The sequence below is a fragment of the Zingiber officinale genome, chromosome 4B (genome assembly GCF_018446385.1).
Source record: "Zingiber officinale cultivar Zhangliang chromosome 4B, Zo_v1.1, whole genome shotgun sequence".
In the NCBI taxonomy this organism is placed as follows: Eukaryota; Viridiplantae; Streptophyta; class Magnoliopsida; order Zingiberales; family Zingiberaceae; genus Zingiber; species Zingiber officinale.
In genome coordinates, this window is record NC_055993.1 from 82,553,908 (window position 1) to 82,573,640 (window position 19,733).

Genomic DNA, 19,733 nt, shown 5'->3' on the forward strand with positions numbered 1-19,733 from the left:
TTTAAGAAAAACTTTCCTTTTTGACCATGATAATAATTTAAAAGAGAAGTTTAAAAATTAAATATTCTCTTTTATTAGTTTCTACAAAAGATTAAGAAAAGATTTGATATCTTTCCTTATTTGTAGATTGAAAAGAGATTTTAATTTTTAGAGATAACTTTCCTTTTGGAAATTATCCACATGTTTAGAAGAAGAATTTTAATTTATAAAATTTTCTTTTATTAACCAATCATGAAGGGATAAAAATTATTGGAGAAATTTTTATAAATTTCTAGAAACAAATTAGGAAGTTTTAATTCTTGTGTGAATTAAATTTTCCTTGTTTTGGGGAATTAGAAGTGGCCGGCCATTATTATTAAAAGAAGAAAATTGTTTTTTAATTAAAATAATTTTTCTTTTTTATGACAAAAGAATTAAGGAATTTTTTATTAAAATTTCCTTATTTGTCAAGACCAAGGATTATAAAAGAGGGGGTAGAGGTGCCTTCACGGGTGATCAACTCTATTATTCTTCTCCTCTCTTTTCCTCCTTGGTGGCCGGCCCTAGCTTCTTCCTCTTCTCTTCTTCTTATGGCCGGCGGCAACCTCTCTTGGAGCTCTTGATGGTGGCCGGTTCTAGCTAGGAGAAGAAGGAGAGAAAGGTGATTTTGTTTCTTGCATCTCTTGGAGCTTGGTGGTGGTGGTCGGACCTCTACTTCTCTTGGAGAATTGTGGTGGCCGAAACTTGCAAGGAAGAAGAAGGTGCTTGGTGGTTCTCATCTCGTAAGATCGTTGCCCACACAACGTCCGAGGTTAGAGGAGGAATACGGTAGAAGATCAAGAGGTCTTTTTAGAAGGTATAACTAGTAATTTTTCCTTTCCGCATCATGCTAGTTATTTATGGAAATAATACCAAATACAAGAGGCTTACGATTCTAGTATTTCGAATATGTTTTTCGAAGTTGTGTTCTTTTATTTTTCTTTTCCTTGTGATTTGATTGTTCTTTTTGGTTGACCTAAAGTTATTTTAGGAAATTAAATATTAGCTTTCCATAAAAGGTTTTGTCTAGTCGGTGGTGGTTGTTCCCATATCCAAGAAGGCCATGTGCCTCGCCACGTCAGTACTGGGAACCAATTATGGAAATTAATATTTAATGGAATTAATAACTTAGGTGATTTGGATCAAACGCGTTAAGTTCTGCAGGAGATCCAAGTCTAAACCTTAAAGAACAAATAGATTAAGTTTTGGATCAAACGTGTTAAGTTCCGCAGGCGATCCAAAATTTAATTTAAAAGAACACATGGTAGCTAGGAAAAGGTTCAGACCTTTGTACAAAATTTTTGTACAGTGGAACCTCTAGGTTTTCCGAGTAGCAACCAACAAGGCAGAACGACCAAGATTAATAACATGTATATTTTCTGAGCCATATATTGAAGGATGTTGAATCTCGCTACAATAGTCTTGAAAAACTAGCATACACCTTGATCCTAGCCGCTCGGAGACTTCGCCCATACTTCCTGGTGCACTCAATAATTGTGATGAGTAACAATGCTTTGGGAAGAGTCCTCAATCCGGAGGCGTCCAGACGGCTGATTAAGTGGATGACAGAGCTTAGTGAGTTCGACATTCAGTATCAACCCCGAACGGTGATCAAGGCTCAAGCCTTGGTAGATTTCATCATAGAAGTTCAGAGTGACGAGTCGACGACAACATGGAGGATATATATGAATGGCTCATCTACTCAGTAGGGTAGCGGAATCGGCATATTGCTTATCTCACCACGGGAGGACCGGATGCAGCTGTCCGTTCAATTGGACTATCGAGCCACTAATAACGAAGCAGAGTATGAGGCGCTAATAGTCGTCCTACAGGCAGCTCGGCACGTGGGAGCAGTTAAAGTCCTCATCCACTCAAATTCCCAGCTCGTCGCCCAGCAGCTATCCGGGACATTCGAGATAAGTAACGCATGCCTAAGACTCTATGCAGAGGCTTTCGAGAAGATGAAGACCAACTTTCATGAGGTTATTATACAGAAGATCCCCCGATTAGAGAATCAGGCGACAGATAAGTTAGCAAAATTGGCTAGTTCCCTAACGCCGATCGTCATTGGTCAGCCGATCGAACAAGTCTCACTTGTGGCGCATGTCAACTGAATGGAAGGAATAATCTTCCCGAACGACTGGAGGACAACGCTCACGGAGTTTCTACGTTCGATAGCTACACCTTTTGATCTGGAGGAAGCCCGTTTATTGAAGAAGAGGGTCAGGCGGTTCACCTTGATCGAGGATCAACTTTGCAAGAGAGTCTTCTCCATGCCCCTCTTCAAGTGCGTCGGAGCGGAAGATATCGAGTACATCCTAAAGGAGGTGCGCCAAGGCTCTTGCGGAGGTCATCCGGGCAGTCATGCATTAGCCAGAAAGATACTCCTGGCCAGATATTTTTGGATGACCCTCCAAGAAGACGCCGCTCGGATGGTGGCCACTTTCTTATCCTGTCAAAAGTATCACAACATGCCGCACCGACCGACCGAGGAAATGAAAATGTCCATAGTATCATGCCCGTTCAATCAATGGGGCATGGACATAGTCGGGTCTTTCCCCATGGCGGCCGATCAGTGGAAGTTTCTACTCGTGGCGGTTGTCTACTTCTTGAAGTGGGTAGAAGTCGAGCCGCTAGCAAGAATCACCAAGCAGATGGGCATCAAGTTCGTGTGGCAGAACATCATTTGTCGGTTCGACATCCCACACCGACTCGTATCAGACAACGGAAGGTAGTTCGCCAGTCAGAGACTCGGAGAATGGTATGAGGACTATGACATCCAACAAGCCTCCACCTCGGTAGCCTACCCTCAGGGGCAACGAGCAAGCCAAAGTTACCAATCGGGAGATCCTCAGAGTCTTACACGCTCGACTCGACCACATGGGAGGTTGCTGGTCGACGAGCTCCCCAGTGTACTGTGGGCTCTCCGCGTGACTCCGAATGAGGCGACCAGCGTAACCCCTTTCCAATTGGTGTACGGCAACGAAGCAGTTGTTCCCATGGAGGTCAGAGTAGAATCTGATCGGGTGCAGCTCTACGACGAAGGAAACGCCGAATGGAAGTTGATAGAGCTTGACTTAGTGGAAAAAACGTGGGCCAAAGCAGTAGTTCGACTAACGGCGTACCGACAACGAATAAAGCAGACTACAATCGGCGAGTGCTCCCGAGGTCCTTCCAAGTCGGCGACCTTGTCTGAAAGAAAGTGAAACCGGTCAGCAACATCGCCAAGCTCGAGGCACCGTGGGCAGGACAGTTCAAGGTCGTGCAGAAGCTCCGTTCAAGCGCCTACTATTTGGAGGACAAAGAGGGAAGACAGCTCAAGAGGCCATGGAGCGCGGACCATCTTCAACCTTACAAGGCTGGATGAGAGGTGCGCGAGTGAATACTATGTATTGTATTTCTTATATCTCTCGAGCGCAGGGCAAAATTCGAATAAAAAAGCAAAGGCCCCGTAAAGTGCATCTTCCTCAACAGTCGAGCGATGACCTTAAACCCAAGGTCACGTCAAACGGTCGAGCGGCGACGTTAAACGCGAGTCTTCGTCAAATCGTCGAGCGACGACGTTAAACTGTTGTCTCCACCAGCCGTCGAGCAGCGATGTTAAACGCGGGCTTACCATAAATCATCGAGCGACGACGTTAAACGTGGGTCTACCTCAAATCGTCGAGCAGCGACGTTAAACGCGGGTCTACTTCAAATCGTCGAGCGGTGACGTCAAATGTGGGTCTACCCCAAATCATCGAGTGACGACGTTAAACTCTTGTCTCCACTAGCGGTCGAGCGACGACTTTAAACCCTCGTCTCCATCAACCATCGAACAGCGACCTTAAACACGTGTTTACAATAGTTGAGGTCTACATCAAATCGTCGAGTGGCGATGTTAAATGCAGGTCTACATCAAATTGTCGAGCGGCGATGTTAAACTCTTATCTCCACCAACGGTCGAGAGGCGACCTTAAACTCGAGTCTTCGTATATTTTTCATCGACGGTCGAGCGGTGACCTAAAACCCGGGTCTTCATCAACAGTCGAGCGGTGACTATAAACCCTTGAGTCAAAGACCCCCGTGCCGATCGGCCGGGTTTGAATTGTATTTAAGTCACGGGCTCAATGCCAGAAACTCTCTTATCTACCCCATTTAGGGTCAAACGGTTTTCATTAGTCTCAGACCAACTTATCGAATTCCTTATCCCCCCCCCCCCGATCAGGATCGAGCAACCTTCAAAAGCTCAATGAGCGGGCAAGAGTCGATAAATAGCCGATCATGAACCTGGGCTACTCAAAAGCTCATGTTTTCATAATATGACGACCGTTCGGTGCTATTCTCTAAAATACTCACAGGCCGAGTGGAAGACCGCGTAAGCATGGACTCTGAATACAAGAGGGGTCGATTAGCTAATGGAATAATTATGAACGAGGCCACGAGCTTTTACAAATAATCGAAAGGAGTCGAAAAACATGTAAGGAGGTGAACCTCGTCCGAATGGATGAGTATGCATTTAAACTTCAAAAATTTTGAATTTTACAGGAACGTTCAACCTCACTCAGGAATGCTCGGCCTCACTCAAGATAGTCCAGGCCATCATCAAGCAGAGCGGCCGTGAGCTTGTCCCGGTTGATGACGTTGCTGGTCAGGACAGCTGATAAATGGCCTCCTTCTTGGAGCTAGCTGATCATCCCATCGATCGCCAGATCGAACGGTCGGAGTGCCCGGTTGACGACTTGGTCGCAGTATGCGTCCGAGCGAATGTAGGCTTGCTTCATGACATCAAACCTACTCACCTCAGCATCCTGGTATCCTCAAGGCCGCTCGGGAGCCCTCCAGCTCATCCTTGGCAGCGGCCAACGCAACATCCTTGGAGGTAATTTGGTCGCGAAGGGTCGTTTCTTCAGGTGAGCGGCTGTTCCACTCGGCAATCAAGAAGTCTTCGGCCTCCTTAAGCTTTTGGGTGAGGCCCCGGGCCTCTTTATTTTTCTCGTCGAGGTCGGCGATGGCTCGGTTCTTCCGTACATTCACCAACTCGATCTTATTGACAAAAGTGATGACTTGTTTGTTAAGCCGCTCCAACATCCTAGCTTGGCCGACACTTTTGGATCGTTCAGTCTCAAGCAATTTGTCACTCTTCTCCAGAGCGGCTCACAGCTTGGTCACCTCGGCATCTGTTTTCTCCTGAACGACGAAGGATTGGTCGCTCGACGCCTTCAGCTGCTTTACTTCCTCCTCCAAAAAGGTGAGCCTTTGGCACATAGTCAGACTCTCCACCCAGTATTGCGGACAACAAGCAAACACAAGCACCGATCAGGAGTGAATTATGCAAATATTAGGTGAAACTTATTCCAGTGGACATCTGAGTGTGTTGTCCGCGAGCTCCCCTGGGGGCATCATCGTCGCGCGGTCACAAACATCCTCCTAAATCTTTGCGAGCGTCCCTTGGATGTGAATTTAGTGCTCAGGGGCTCGAGACTTAGCGCTCGACTCGTGATACTCTTCGGTCGACAGATGGAGGATCGCCGTGATATGTCGGTACCCACTCGGGGCCGATTGCGCTAAGGCTGCCCGACCAGATGGACGAGACGCTGACGCTGGTTAGATGGTGGACTTTTTAACCTTCGAAGGCTTCGAAGGCGGCAGCATGAAGGCCACCGGAGGCGGGACAACGGTTCCCTGCGGAATCTCAACTAACGAGGGAGTCTGGTCGGATGATGTAGCGGTCGCAGTTTCTGGAATAGGGGTCGAAGTCTCGACCTGCTTGGCGGTCCTCACAGCTGAGGAAGCGGAACGCGACAAGGGCTCCGTGCGCACCTTTTTCGATGGATCAGCGGCTCTCTTGAGGAAGCTGAGCCGGACGCTCCCTCAGCTTGGGCGGACTTCAGCCGCTCGGGGGGTTGTTGAGAACCCTCAGCAACAGTAGGAGTCCGGCTGGTCATCCCTTTGTCCACCACAGCGAGCGTCCCCTTGCTCTCACCGAGCAGATCTTCATGGGAGCCGACCGACTGCAAGACGCGGCTCGCCAGTTCTTCAACGGCCACCGCATTGATCGCGGCATCCTCGAGCTTTGCCTTGCCGGTCATACATGCTCGCATCATGACTTCAGCTGCAAAAGAGGATGCGAAATTAGTTAGCATCAAAGGAAGAATTAAAGAAGCTTCATACCTAGGCTGGTCGACAGCCGGGTACGGATCGGACTCAGGCCGAAGATATATAGGACACCCTTCAGCAGCAGCTTATGGATGTCATATTTCTAGCCCGCCCACATTGAGGTGGCATTCAAGTAGTCCGATTGGCTCTTGTAGCTCTTCAGGGGGGGCTGAGGCGCCATTTTGAGTTGCCAGCTGGTCGGGAAGTTTGACCGCTCGAGAAGGGGCATGAAGAAAAAAATACTCTTTCCAGCGCTTATTGGAGGTCAGCATCTTGTTGAAGAAAACTAAGCCAACTCGAGACTGGAAGAGAAAAGTCCTCGGATCGAACAGTCTGGGATAGTAAAAATAGTGGAAGACCCGGGGGATAAGAGGAATGTCGTGCAAACGGAATAGGATAATGACTCCGCACAACAACTGAAAGGAGTTCGACACGAGTTGAGGAAGGAAAATACGAAAATATTTACAAACTGCGGAAATGAAGGGATGTATAGGGAATCATAGACCGGCGATAAACTGGTCTCCAAAGAAACAAAGGCAGCCGGTCGGCGGAGAATTAGGCCGATTGAAAGGAGAAGGCAGAATGATCTGATGATCAGGAGGAATTTCAAAAACATCTCTCAAGCTCTCAGCGTCGCCCCCATCAAACCTAGACTCCATGGATGTGTACCAGAATCTAGGGACAGGAGCAAGTGGCTGCGAACTTGCCATCGCGAAAACAAAAGACGAAAAGGAGGTTGAGGGAAAGAAATACGATCAAAAAGGAAGAAAAGCTACTGGAGTATCGCCGAAATACAAGGACAAAAAGCTTTAGGATGAAATACGATAGGGAGAAAGCTTACTAGGGAGAAGGTCGCCGGGGAGCGAAGGAGGCACCGAAATAGAGGATCACCGGAGAATGAAGGAAATGGGGAGAGATGGCTGTCGGAAACTCGAACGCGAAGAAGTGTGAGAAGGAAGCAACGCAGTGGGCTTATAAGGATCGGGCTCAACCGACCAAAGCCGTCCGATCTAGGTTGCGGAAACTCAGGCTAAGATCTCACATTTGAATTCAAACTGCTAAACGTTACATCACGCCTGTCACGTCAAGCGTGCAGCGACATTGAGTGTGACACATGGTGCCCCGCTACAAGTCGACAATTAATGGAGGCGTGGCCGCATGGGAGCGTGCTCAGCCTTAATGAGCGGGGATTTGCATGATTACCAAGAAATTTGTGTGATGTCAGCTTGGCTCGCGCTCGCCCGAGACAGCCCAAGAAAAATTTTTACAAGTACAAACTTTCGTCTTGCCAATCGGATCGAGGGAATATGCTTATGACCGAGAGACAAGCTTCAACAGGCCGATCGATGAGGATCGGTCTTCACGGCTTCATCACTTTTTGCCTCTTCCCTCTTCATCGATGCAGCACTGTGTCTTATAGAAAAGTGGAAATTATTTCAAGATGTCTTCCCTCGTTGGCATAGTCAATGGTAGATTATTACGAGTAGGAATTGAATTCTTGGGACGCTCCTCGGTAATCGTAATTTACTAATTCACTTCTCTTCTAAATACCTTGAGATAGAAGTAGAGTGGCATTTGGAGTGTGGATATCACCTTTTGCCACAAGGTGTCATCCTGCCCATGCAATAGATATTAATTGCCTACAACAAAGTTTCCTACGGTGAGGAGGTTGAGATCATAAGTACAAGAAAAATGATAGGTAAAGAACAAAATTTTAGGAAAATATTTAGGGATGAATATATAAAATAATGGGACTCATACAAGTAAAAATGATCAACCATTAATTTATATGTTTATCTTTAAAAATTTTCTAAGATTTTTTTCTTTATGTATCATTACTCTAAGGGTACGTTTGGTTCAAGTTATCATATATAACCTTGGTTATATGATTACCAGGTAATCACATAACCTAGGTTATGGAGAATAAAACATAACCAAATGTTGTTTGGTTCAATCTAGTTAATGCAACAAAAACTTGTTTGTTTGAAGGTTTTAATGAATACCTTAGTTTAATATTTTATCGTATTACCCTCAGTTACAAAATCAACTATACATAATATTATTATTATTATTTATTTATTATGTTTTTTTTACTTTTCTTTTTCTTGTATATTTTTTTTTACTTTTTATGTGTTTTTTTAATTTTTTTAATGTTTTTATATTTTTTATATTTATATTTTTTATTTTTTTACATTTGTTTAAATTTTAATTTTTATTTATTTATTTTATTTTTTTTAATTTTTAAATTTTTATAAATTTTTTATTTTTAAAATTTTTAAAAATTTTTAAATTTTTTAAAAATTTTTTATTTTTATTTTTAAAATTTATATTTTTAAAAAAAATTTATTTTTAAAAATTTTAAATTTTTAAAATTTTTTAAACATTTTTTTATTTTTTATTTTTTTTAATATTTTTTTTACATTTTTTCTCTTTTTTCTATATTTTTTCTTATCGGAGGGTATTTTTGGTAAAAAAAATTCATTAACCCCGGAATCAAGAAAAATCTTAGTTTTCTGAGATTTTCCGATTCCAGGCTGCATGACCCTTTTGCTGACGTGTCGGGCATGAAACATTACTCGGGAATCATCGAATACCTAAACCAAACAAGATTTTTTTGATAACCTTGGATGAATAATCAAGATTATCAAAAATAACCCCGAACCAAACGCACCCTAAATACAATTACCAAGAACGATTCTTTCACAATCGGATCAATCATACAAGGTTTTCTTACTCGAGTTCGAGGATCACAATACTAGTACCCTTTTTACGTCGATTTCATGCATGCTCTTGATTGCGATCTTTTTGTCAGTAGCTTCAGCATCAACTATTAAGTCCGCCAGGTTGATTCATAAAATGATAAATCATATATTTTATAAATCAACACATTTCTAACAATATAATACAATAGTTGTTCATCCAAATTTTCACAGTATGGATATCTAAAGTACATCAATCATTTTATATATATATACTTTTGGATACGATGGTCAATTATAAATTGATTATAAATTGATTTCATGATTTATTTTTTTTTACATAATTTAAGAACAGATTGTGAACGTAATCATTTTGTTTTTTTTATTACAAAAGATTTAACAAACTCTCAAATGCCTACTATTCAAATAGTAAGATTATAAGATATTTTCTTTGGGTGGATGAAAAGTTACAGAAGTTGAGCGAACCATTCTGAAAGTCGTTTGAGTTCAATAAATAAATAAACAAATTCGAATAGAATTAATCTCAATTTATAAACAATTTTAAAATATTATTATAATATAAATAATTGTCTTCCTTTTTCCACCAAAGACAGTTTGGCCGAGTGGTCTAAGGCGCCGGATTTAGGCTCTGGTCCGAAAGGGCGTGGGTTCAAATCCCACAGCTGTCAATTAAAATTTTATTCATTTTAAACCTTTTCTTGGACTCGGCCCAAGAAAAGCCCATCTATATAAAGAAGAGCAGGAATCCTCTGATTCAATAGTCCGCTATCGTAGGGATTTAATGGTCCCACTTAATAGATGAGGACCATTAAATATCTACTATCAGGGGCAGACTGATATATATGAACTCATCTGCGAGCTAATCTTGTAGAAGAACTATAAATAGGGCGAATCGATTAGGTTTTATTCATCCACCAGTCGAAGCTCGATCCGCCTCTCGTCGTCGCCGTCTTCGTCTTCGTTGCTACTGCTCCCTCGTCTCACTACCACAATGGTGAGCTATTCGTCAGCTTGCATAGAATATGGTGTTGCGACCTCGAATAATTTCCCTTTTAGTCGAAATCTGTTAACTGCGGATTCACGAGGTTGCAGATTTGCGCCTGCATGAACTTACTTGATATGTTCTTCTCCTATGTAACTTCAGATTTAGTGTGTAGTCAATTTTTTTTTCCTTCTCTTTTTGCTTATTGCCTGTTGGTTTTGTAGTCGGGAAGAAAGAAGACTAGGGAGCCCAAGGAGGAGAATGTGACGCTTGGGCCAACTGTACGGGAGGGGGAGCAAGTGTTCGGTGTTGCCCACATCTTTGCTTCTTTTAATGATACTTTCATTGTGAGTCAAATAAGTCCACTTTCTGATCTATTGGTTTAGAAAAGAAATTAAAGCTTTGATTTTTCTCACCTGTTTTGGACTTGCAGCATGTTACAGATTTGTCTGGGAGGGAAACACTTGTTCGTATTACAGGTATTAACTTAATCTATATTTCTTTTTTCTCACTTTGCATATGATTGTGAATTCTTAGCTTCAGTTGACACTAGCAAGCTATCTAAGCAGCATGAACTTGTTTGATGGTCATAAAATGGGCTTTTTAGTAGTTGTGCTTAATGCTATTAGACATGATTTTGGTTGGAACAAGTTGCCTCTTTATGTATTATATTGTTATTACTCTATTTGTGCATGGTTGAGCTCAACAATTTGGTCAATGATTATTGCTCTTGTTCTCCAGTTTCTGAAGCACGGCCCTTAAGATCGCCTTCCTTGTACAGTTGTACCTTGTGGAAGTGTTTCGAGTCATAGCCATGCAATATGAATATTTTGGTTTCAGAGAGTTTTCCTTTGAGAGCTTTCCTTGTTTCATCGAATCTTAGGCCCTTCTGATGTGGCATTGGATTATCCATAAATATGTGCATTATAGATGTGCTACATCTTTTATGTTGTTCATCTATTTTTTGTTCAATGGATACCTCTTGCCAACTTTCTTGTGAAGGTGTTTAGTTTATGGATGAGGAGCACATTCATATTCATTCCTTTTTTATACTATTGAAACTAAAACCTAAACTCATATGAAAAAGTTTTGTTGATTTATCTTCAAAATTATCAATCTGATGGTGCTTGGAATTTGATGTTCATTTTCTCAAGTGGTTCATTTTATGAAATCCAACTGTCCAAGAATATTTATGCACATCTTTTTTGAGTTTTCTATGAAGCTTGAGGAGTACTTAAAAGCTAAGCCTACTCCCTTAGGTAAGTTTTTAGTATACTTTTGATAACCACTCTCTTCTAGAAGAATTACTGAATCATGAAATAACAAGGTTGAGATAGATTCCTCTCTTTTTTGTTTCCAGAACAGAGTAGAAGCAATTAATTTGAAGGACTATTAATGCAACATTTTTCTGAGTATTGAATAATTGTGGTGCATGCTTGAATGAATAAATCATCATCTCATGCAATCTTGGGAGCTTCATTTTATCTACATGAGATGTAAAATTTGTCCTTTATTTGGTCTCTTTTCTTACTTTTGTTTTCATTCACACAAGCTTACTTTTGACTCGTGTCTGTTCTATTATCTTATTTGATAAATGAGTTTGGACTTAAAAAGTTTTTGCTGTTTTAGGTGGTATGAAAGTCAAGGCTGACAGGGATGAATCATCTCCATACGCAGCTATTGCTTGCAGCCCAAGATGTTGGACAGCGATGCAAAGTCTGTCCTTCAACTTGTTTTTTTTTCCTCGATATCTGTGCTTTGTTTTAAACTGATTCTCATAACTTTCTTCTCCTGCATTTCTCTGTAGGAACTTGGTATTACTGCTTTGCATATTAAGCTAAGAGCCACTGGCGGGAATAAAACAAAAACACCTGGTCCTGGTGCTCAATCTGCTCTAGGGCACTTGCTCGAGCTGGCATGAAAATTGGGCGTATCGGCAAGTTCTTTTCCTATGATTATTCAAACTTTTCCCCCTTGTCTTGTGCATAACTGCTAGTGTTCTTGTTTGGTCAAAATCACTCCTTGATTCACTTCATGTCGGCATCTTCAAAATCAATTCAGTAAAATCTATTTATTCACTTTACATCATGCTCGGGATTTTAAAAACTTAAAAAAGTTATTTGTTTTTGTGGCACGAAATATAGCCTCTTTTAATTCTGTTTTTCCTGGTACTACAGAGGATGTAACTCCCATACCCACAGACAGCACTCGCAGAAAGAAAGGGTGGAAGGAGAGGAAGGAGGCTCTAATTCTTCAAGTTCTCTTCAATTTCTTTTTCTCAGTATCGAAATGTTTCAACCCAACTGTGTTACTTGTAAATTTTGAACAGTCGAGTGACTTTTCACTCGTTCGATTCGATTATCTATAAGGTGCTATGGCCTGGTTGTGATACGATGATGGATGTTACATCAAATTCCTTTGGTTCAGTATAATTGTTACTGCTGTGATAGTTTATCCTTAGAATTTATTATGCATTTTGCAAACCATGAATCTATTGAGTATCCTTTGCAATTGCGAAGTCGGTGTGAAGGGCCTCCACACTCTTTAATCTTTATGCTTTGCGAATAAGTGTGTAAGCGAGTCGAACTATCAATGTTCATATTCGTGAAATTTATAGTATTTTTTAATCCTTAATATATTATAAATAGTTTAAAATCCTAAAGTGTATAAATTACTATACTTTTCATATATTTAAATAAAAATTAATAAAATAAATTTATAATTTATTTTTTTATAAAATTATAATAGATTTATTTATAAATTATTTGTGAATGTAAAACTAAATTATTTATGTAGTATGATTATCTATAAATATTATAAGACTCCTTAATTTAAGAAGAGTTTAAAACTACAATTTATAAGAAGGAACTAAAAACAAATTTATTACCGTTATGGAATTAAGACTGAAATTGCCCATTTCCGATCGCTTCTATAAATAGCGCCGTCACCCGCACTCGCTCTACATTCTCGCTTTTCCTCCGTCCGAAACGGCGAGGGTTCAAGAAGAGCTTTTGCTTCGCAAATTCCGTTTCTGTTTCGCCATGGCCGGTAGACTCCTCCGATGCACGCTGCCAGCTGCCTCCTGGGGGATAAAGCGCCGGCGAACGAAGGGCCGTCGCCCTTCCCCTCCGCCCTCGGTTTTCGTCAGTCAAGATGAGGAGGACTGCATCCTCGGGCTCCTCATGCTGTCGGGTGCCCTGCTCGATCTTCGCCGCGGGGTTCCGCCGCTGCAAGCCCCAAAGCAGCTGCTGTTTCTTCCTCCCCGATCGCCGACGCCTCCGCCGGCGGAGGCGCAGGAGCAAGAATCGCCGCACCTGATCTCATTCCCTGGGCTAATGCCGCTTCTGCCTCCGCCGGAGAAAAAGCAGCCTCTGCTTCCGTCCACAGCGCTGAAACAACAACGGCAGCAGAAGAATGAGAGGCTTTCCCCTGCGACGCCTTCGACGGCCGATCTGCGTCGCTACGAGTGCTCGGAATGCGGAAAAGCATTCTCTTCGTACCAGGCCCTCGGCGGCCACAAAAGCATTCACCGGAAGCGTCGGGCGGCCAACGACCGGACAGAAGAGCAGAGGATACATGTCAAGGCGAGAAGAGCAATGGCGATGTCATCGGCCTCACTGACGGAGTGCTCGCCAAAGAAGGGACTGAGCATCGACCTCAACCAGCCGGCGATAGGAATGGATTAGGGTTATGGAAGAGGAGGCGGCGGTGGGAGTTGGCCGCCGATCAATTTCCTCCTCTCCTCGCTGCTTTGTAGTTTCTGTTAATATTTCTGTACTTAATCATTTAAAATGTTATAAAAGTGATTAAACTACAAAATTATCTTTTTGTTTTGTTTTTTTGACTGTTTGTCCACAATTTCATTGCAATTCAACTGCAATTGTCAAGAAACATTGACTGATTGATATTTCTATCTGCAATTATCTACAAATGTGTTGGTTTTGATTTCTTATAATAAGAGATGATTTATAAGGTATAATTTCGTTTTTTTTGGCCTTTTGGGAAATAAAACACTTCGCATATCAAATTTTAGACTTATTAACAAAATAAATAAATATTCATTCTTAATTTTTAATTAAAGTCTTATTTACAATTTAAATAGATTATTCCATTAATATATATAATATTATTCATTTTTTCATCTATTAGTGTCATTAATATTATTATTAAAAGATATTTTAATCAAATTTATTCTTCATTAGTTAATTTAATTATCTATCAAATACTAAATTAAATTTTAAATATTGTTTTATAGCATCCTACCGTTTTTTATCTATAATATATTATGAATAGTCTAAATTATAAAAGTTTATAAATTACTATACTTTTTATAAATTTAAATAAAAATAAATAGATTTATAATTACTTTTTAAAATATATTTATTTATAAATTATTTATGAATGTGAAACTAAATTATTTATGCAGTATAATTATTTATGAATGTAAACTAAATCTATTCGTGTCATTCGTAGGGTTAGTAAAATATCAATCAAAGTGTATTAATCGAACGAAATGTACGATTAATTTAGAAATTTGATTCGACTATTCATCAGTCAATAAAAAATTAATTATTTTATTTTTTTGATGGAATTAATTAATTTTTAATGGATTTGATTTATTCCGTTTTAGTATGAAAGTTTGATCTGTTTAATATTATTACTTTTTATTTATTTGATTTCTATTTTTTTAATTAATATTAAGTACGATTAATTTTTAAACTTATTAATTTTATATACCATCAAAATAAATTTGAAAGTACTAATCAATCCAACTTTCTTAATCAATCTATGTTAAAAATCATCGGTTATTTTTTTTTATTTATTTAGCCACCATTACCCGGACACGTTTGGTTTCTATTTTGTTCTCTACTGTAAAAGAACATTTTATTATTCATTTTGAAAGAGAAAAATACATTATTATTATTATTTATGATTACTATATTTTATTACGAAGAAGTCTCACTCAACAAGTGAGATTACTGCCGGGGTCAACCCCCAACTGCCTGCAGTAGTCCGTGTAGTAGCCCACCCGAGCGTTGACCGTCGCCGGGTTGTTGCCGTCGCATTCGAGTGCGCCATTGATAGCGCGGATGGTGGCGCCGAATCCTTGCCCGGAGACGATGAGGGAGTGACAGTGGTTCATCCAGTACCACAGGCCGGTCCTGAAGGAGATGACGACGTCGTTGGCCACCGTCTCCGGCGCACCCAGGCCGTCGAAGCCGATGTCCCGCCCGGCGGGGCCGTAGTTGAAGTTCCACGACAGTTGGATGGGGCCACGGCCGTAGTAGTTCCTCCCGGCGACGCACGGCCACTCGGTGTTGGTCTCGTCGCAGTAGTCATTCGATGCACCGTTGATCTCCTCGATGTAGCAGAAATCTGCAAAGAATTTAGGAAATTAATTAAAGACGTCGATCGAGATTTTAATTAGACTTCCGAACGGCCGGTGAAGAAAGCAAAGCGATTCAAACTCACGTCCGGTCTCGTGCGTGACGTGGGCGAAGAAGGCGGCCATCTCGCGGCGGGAGTCGTCGGCGGAGCCGGTGCGGCCGAAGTTGGGGTAGTAGCCGGCGGCAGCCAGGAAAGCGTCGCGCGTGTAGAATCCCCTGCCGACGCAGCCGCTGTTTGCCTGGCTGATGATACCGTCGAAGAAGCTCTGCGTCACCACGTCGGCCACCGAGACATCGTTGGTCGGAGAGGAGTAACAGGGGCCCTCCCGGCACCCGACGCCGCAGTAGGCGTCACCGGTGCCACAGTAGCCGTAGCGGCTGCAGCAGAGGTCGGCGGAACAGCCGCAGTTCTGGGCAACCACGGCTGTGATTCCGACGAGAAGGAGGGCCACCAAAAGTGCCATGGGGTTAGATCGGGGGAGAGCCATGAATTCACTTCCGGTGAGAGGTGGAAGAAGAGACGATGGAAATGAGTGGAGAAGAGTGGAATTTATAGAGCAGAGAGGAGGGTGGTGGATTGTGAGCCGTGTTGCCGTTGATTATTAAAAACGTTTGACTTGGAAAGGTTGCGTATAAGCGCGCAGGTTTTCTAGAATTTGGATGGAAAAGTCAAAGAATGAATGAGTTACAAAGATGTCAAAGGTTTTTTTTTGTCAAAAAAAAAAAATAATAATAAATTTATGATATGTTAATTCAATCTATATTTTGAAAATTAGACTGAAAAGAACTAAAGATAAGTTGTTTATCTCGTCAATTTTTTATCAACATACAACACGTCTTGAATGACTATTAGGTTGAAGATTATAGATAGAGCTCAATATGGCGACCTGAATCTTGGTCTGTTTTTACTCTTGACATACCCTTTTATTGATTGAGGAACCCTTTTGAATCATAGCCGTACTCCTTTTCAATATTATCGTCATCGATCGATTGTTAAATTATGTTTTTGGACTTTGACACCTCCTTTCCGATAAATTTGTCTCTTCAGATCAAGAAACTAAGAGAGAACTATAAGTCACAACTTTCCCGAGACTGCGAGAGAACGAATGAGAACGCAGCAGCGTGAATGCAATCTAAATGTCAAAGGAGAACCAACGTTCTAGATGTGAAACATATTAAATTCCCTCAAATTTGAGAGAAAAAACACACAAATTCTGTTCATAATAGATGTTTTCCCCTCCGTGAAGTGTGTTAATTTTCTTCTGAAATTAATTAAATGTTCAAATTGATAAGACCATCGAGAATCCTTGATTAGTCAACAACTACTAGCAATAAGCCATGTTGGTGGCCATCTTTTTGGAAAAATCAAACCATAAATGAAGAAGAGAGCATGGATGATTTCCTCCTGCTATTTGACATTGGAATTGGTCAAATGGCTCCTTAATTGGTTGACATTACTCAAGAGGCATCACCATTGTTCATATATGTTTCTCAGAATTTTTAGAAAAAACTACTTGATGCAATAATTGTTAGCTATTCAACAGAAGATGAGAGAATCACTAAATTTTTGTGAATTATGAGAAATGATTTTGAAGAAGAAAAGAAAAGTTTGGATTGGTGTATGTTGGGAATTTTCTCGTTCTGAGACTGATAGAATATTGTTCTAGTAAATCCCTACTAAATAATTTATTAAGATGAACTCTTAAAACAGGTATGAACAACTATTCATCTGACTTTCCAAGTGCCATGTCCCATAGCAACCTTTCCAGATTGTAGTTGAATTATGATCCAAAAACTTATCAAGTGGAGGAAAATTAATGGATGTGGGAATTTTTCCTCATTGCATTAGTCCGACCCTACCTAGTGGGATAAGGTTGTTGTTGTTACTGCATTAATCAAACATCCTTTGGAAACATCACATGCCGTTTCGAATATATGGAAGACAAAGAAGACAGAGACAGTCACAATATCTACCATTCTTTGGTAGGAAAATTTCTACCATTCTTGAGAGCTTTGAATTCAATGAGCAATTCTTTGATTTGAGTGACCAAAATATATTATATGGTTAAGATAAGTACTTAATTCACTTCCAAAAGTTCATTTACTTGAGCTGCAATTTTCTGCCATCAGAATTCAATATCTCATTCAAATAATAAAATTCATAGGAAAAAGGATTTTTCTTTTTCTTCACGTGATAGAGAAAACAAGTATCGACACAAAATGAGTTAACATTATCTTGAAAAGTGTAGATTTCATCCTGCATGAATAGCTACATAGAATGACAGAGAAAGGGAAAATCTATGGAGCTGGAGACCGTACCGAGATGAATGAAGAAGTAACATGAACTGATGAATGATGAAAATCACTTTAATCAGAACCCACATCCACCCCTCTTCGTCCCAAGAACTCCTTGGCTTCTACAATATCCTGGATTGAAAGAATAAACATTCAGTTTCTGGCATCCAAATACAATGCTACAAGTGATGCAAACAAAAGTCCCAATATTAACCATAAACTAAAAGCACCTACAAGTAAACATAGAATTGTGTTTGCAAAGAAACAATGCAAATTATTTTCTACTGAATTACAAGCACTAAATATGATGTTATAAAGATATTGATTCTTCAATGGATTAGTCGAGCTAGTGGATGAAGAGGAATCAATGCCACAGACCAAGAAGCCTTGTGTTGATCACACTGTTACAATTTCATCCTCAAACATTTTGACATTTGCCTCTGAGTTTTTCTAGATCAACTATGCAGGTTTAGCATCTAATGGTAAAACATCAGAAAAAAGGAACCGAGCAAGAATTGAACCTATAATAGCATTCACCAAAATTTTAGACAATGCCAAAGCCTCTTGCAGATCAGAGCATAGCAATTTCGTTCTCAAACACTTTAACAACTTCTAGAACAATTTGTGGAGTATTAGCATCTAAAAATACAGTTAAAGTAATTGGCGGTTGAAGTTGGTAAAATATCAGACAAGAAACCTTATGCAAAAGTACATATTGGAAACAGAAGACTGGGTGGAAATTAATAAAAAGAACATGAATATTGGGAGGGAAATTAATAAGAAACAGAAGATATGGCCTTAAACAACCTTCTGCAAAAGTACAGCTTCCTGGGGACATGTTGGAAACAGCATCAAACCAACTCCTACCATAAGAAGGCCATAACAGCCTAATGAGACGACTAGATAAACTGGAAGCTGGAAAGGAGAAAACAAAATTGTTAATACTTAGTAAAAAACTAGACCATTTTAAAGAGGAAGTACATATAACAAAAACCTGACCAGCCAAGTGTAGTGATGAGGAACTACTGATGTTTCAAGTAAGGTGATCCAAGTGGCAGCAACAACAACCAGTAAAGCCAAGATCTTTAGAATGTGCTTCATATTCAACTCAAAACAATGTAAGGAAAGAAAAGTATTGCAAACATTTTAGTCATGTCAATTTGTACCCCTTTTATTTAATTGGCTTGATAGTGTACACACTTTGACACATTTGTTTCCTAGCATTCTAGAATTTGATATGAATGTGCCATTCAATAATGTAATGGAACAGAAGTAAACTAAATATTCTATTCCATATCAATAACAGTCAGACAAAGGTATTTGGTTTCCATTTTATTTTCCCTATGTTGGAAAGCGAGAAATAGGCAGGACTTAGCTTACAGATCAATTTGCTTAACCAGATACACTATCGGCATACAATCATCATCATAGATCAAGGTAGGTAAATTGGAACGAAGCTTCTATTGCTGCTACTGCACAGAGAAAATCTTATACTTGCTTAGGAAGAAAATAAACCTCTCCAGAAGCTTCTCCAGCGCCAACCAAATCTATGGCTAAATAAGTTCCAGAAAAGAATGTAACAGCCACCTGATATAGTGCTGTTAAAAAAATCATGCCAATCGCGATTCAACCAACAATTTGAAACTAGGTTTAACGCGGTTTTCATTTCAGTTTAAATCAATATAACCATCAAATCTAACACTTGTAGCCTAATCTTCACTCCTACCAATTCATCCTCTCCTCTATCTCCTCTTAACTCTCGCATCTATTTCAATCTTTTCATCTTTCCTATTGAATGGGCACTACATACAAGCAGAAATAGTTCGGTCATTTCTAGTAGATTGTTATGCCACATCCTGAGAGGAATAAGAAGCATCACCAGCAATTCAACTTTCCCATGTCAGGAAATAAAAAGAGAAATTGGCTTCCATCTAGCTCAGTAGGGGAGACAAGGGATCGGAATAAGCAGCACAAAGGAGAAAGATTCACCAACAAGGAAGGAAGAGAAGAAGAGAACCTTAGAATCCGCATGATCAGGCGCTAGGAGAAGATCGTGAAGAGGAGGCGATCGCCGTCGATGATCTTCTGTCCGGGGAGAGAAGAGGGGGGAGTTGAGCGGAGGTTAGAGAGAGAAATTCTGAACGTAGCGGGCTAGGTTTTGACTACACTGATGGGTCGGGTTCGGACCGATAC

General features: G+C 40.5%; 3 protein-coding genes, 1 non-coding gene and 1 pseudogene across 4 annotated transcripts; 3 read left to right on the forward strand and 2 right to left on the reverse strand.

Annotated features, from left to right (window-relative positions):
- The first annotated feature begins 9,464 nt into the window (after window positions 1–9,464).
- Window positions 9,465–9,544, forward strand: TRNAL-UAG. Its single transcript has one exon. It is a non-coding gene; the product is annotated as a tRNA-Leu (tRNA).
- A 148-nt stretch (window positions 9,545–9,692) lies between these two features.
- Window positions 9,693–12,249, forward strand: LOC121975294 (annotated as a pseudogene).
- A 650-nt stretch (window positions 12,250–12,899) lies between these two features.
- LOC121978339 (zinc finger protein ZAT9-like) lies at window positions 12,900–13,544 on the forward strand. The gene has a single exon (XM_042530697.1). The coding sequence runs from the start codon at window positions 12,900–12,902 to the stop codon at window positions 13,542–13,544; it is 645 nt and encodes a 214-aa protein (XP_042386631.1).
- Window positions 13,545–14,707: 1,163 nt separating this feature from the next.
- LOC121975296 (chitinase 6-like) lies at window positions 14,708–15,798 on the reverse strand. The gene is made up of 2 exons (XM_042526867.1): window positions 15,331–15,798; window positions 14,708–15,234 (listed from the first exon to the last, which is right to left on the reverse strand). Exons 1-2 carry the CDS (start codon window positions 15,731–15,733, stop codon window positions 14,822–14,824), a joined length of 816 nt encoding a protein of 271 aa, XP_042382801.1. The 5' UTR covers window positions 15,734–15,798; the 3' UTR covers window positions 14,708–14,821.
- A 1,659-nt stretch (window positions 15,799–17,457) lies between these two features.
- Window positions 17,458–19,551, reverse strand: LOC121975297 (dolichol-phosphate mannose synthase subunit 3-like). The gene is made up of 3 exons (XM_042526868.1): window positions 18,540–19,551; window positions 18,348–18,455; window positions 17,458–17,672 (listed from the first exon to the last, which is right to left on the reverse strand). The coding sequence occupies exons 1-3, from the start codon at window positions 18,639–18,641 to the stop codon at window positions 17,613–17,615; spliced, it is 270 nt and encodes an 89-aa protein (XP_042382802.1). The 5' UTR covers window positions 18,642–19,551; the 3' UTR covers window positions 17,458–17,612.
- Window positions 19,552–19,733: the final 182 nt, after the last annotated feature.

Bases quoted from the DNA above. Each gene is read 5' to 3' on its own strand.
- LOC121978339 (XM_042530697.1), top strand. From the start codon at position 12,900: ATGGCCGGTAGACTCCTCCGATGCACGCTGCCAGCTGCCTCCTGGGGG.
- LOC121975296 (XM_042526867.1), bottom strand. From the start codon at position 15,733: ATGGCTCTCCCCCGATCTAACCCCATGGCACTTTTGGTGGCCCTCCTT. The intron at 15,235-15,330 runs GTGAGTTTGAAT...AATTCTTTGCAG, and splicing joins CGTCACGCACGAGACCGGAC to ATTTCTGCTACATCGAGGAG.
- LOC121975297 (XM_042526868.1), bottom strand. From the start codon at position 18,641: ATGAAGCACATTCTAAAGATCTTGGCTTTACTGGTTGTTGTTGCTGCC. The intron at 18,456-18,539 runs GTCAGGTTTTTG...TCTCCTTTCCAG, and splicing joins CTCATCACTACACTTGGCTG to CTTCCAGTTTATCTAGTCGT. The intron at 17,673-18,347 runs GTTGTTTAAGGC...CTTTCAATCCAG, and splicing joins AAGCTGTACTTTTGCAGAAG to GATATTGTAGAAGCCAAGGA.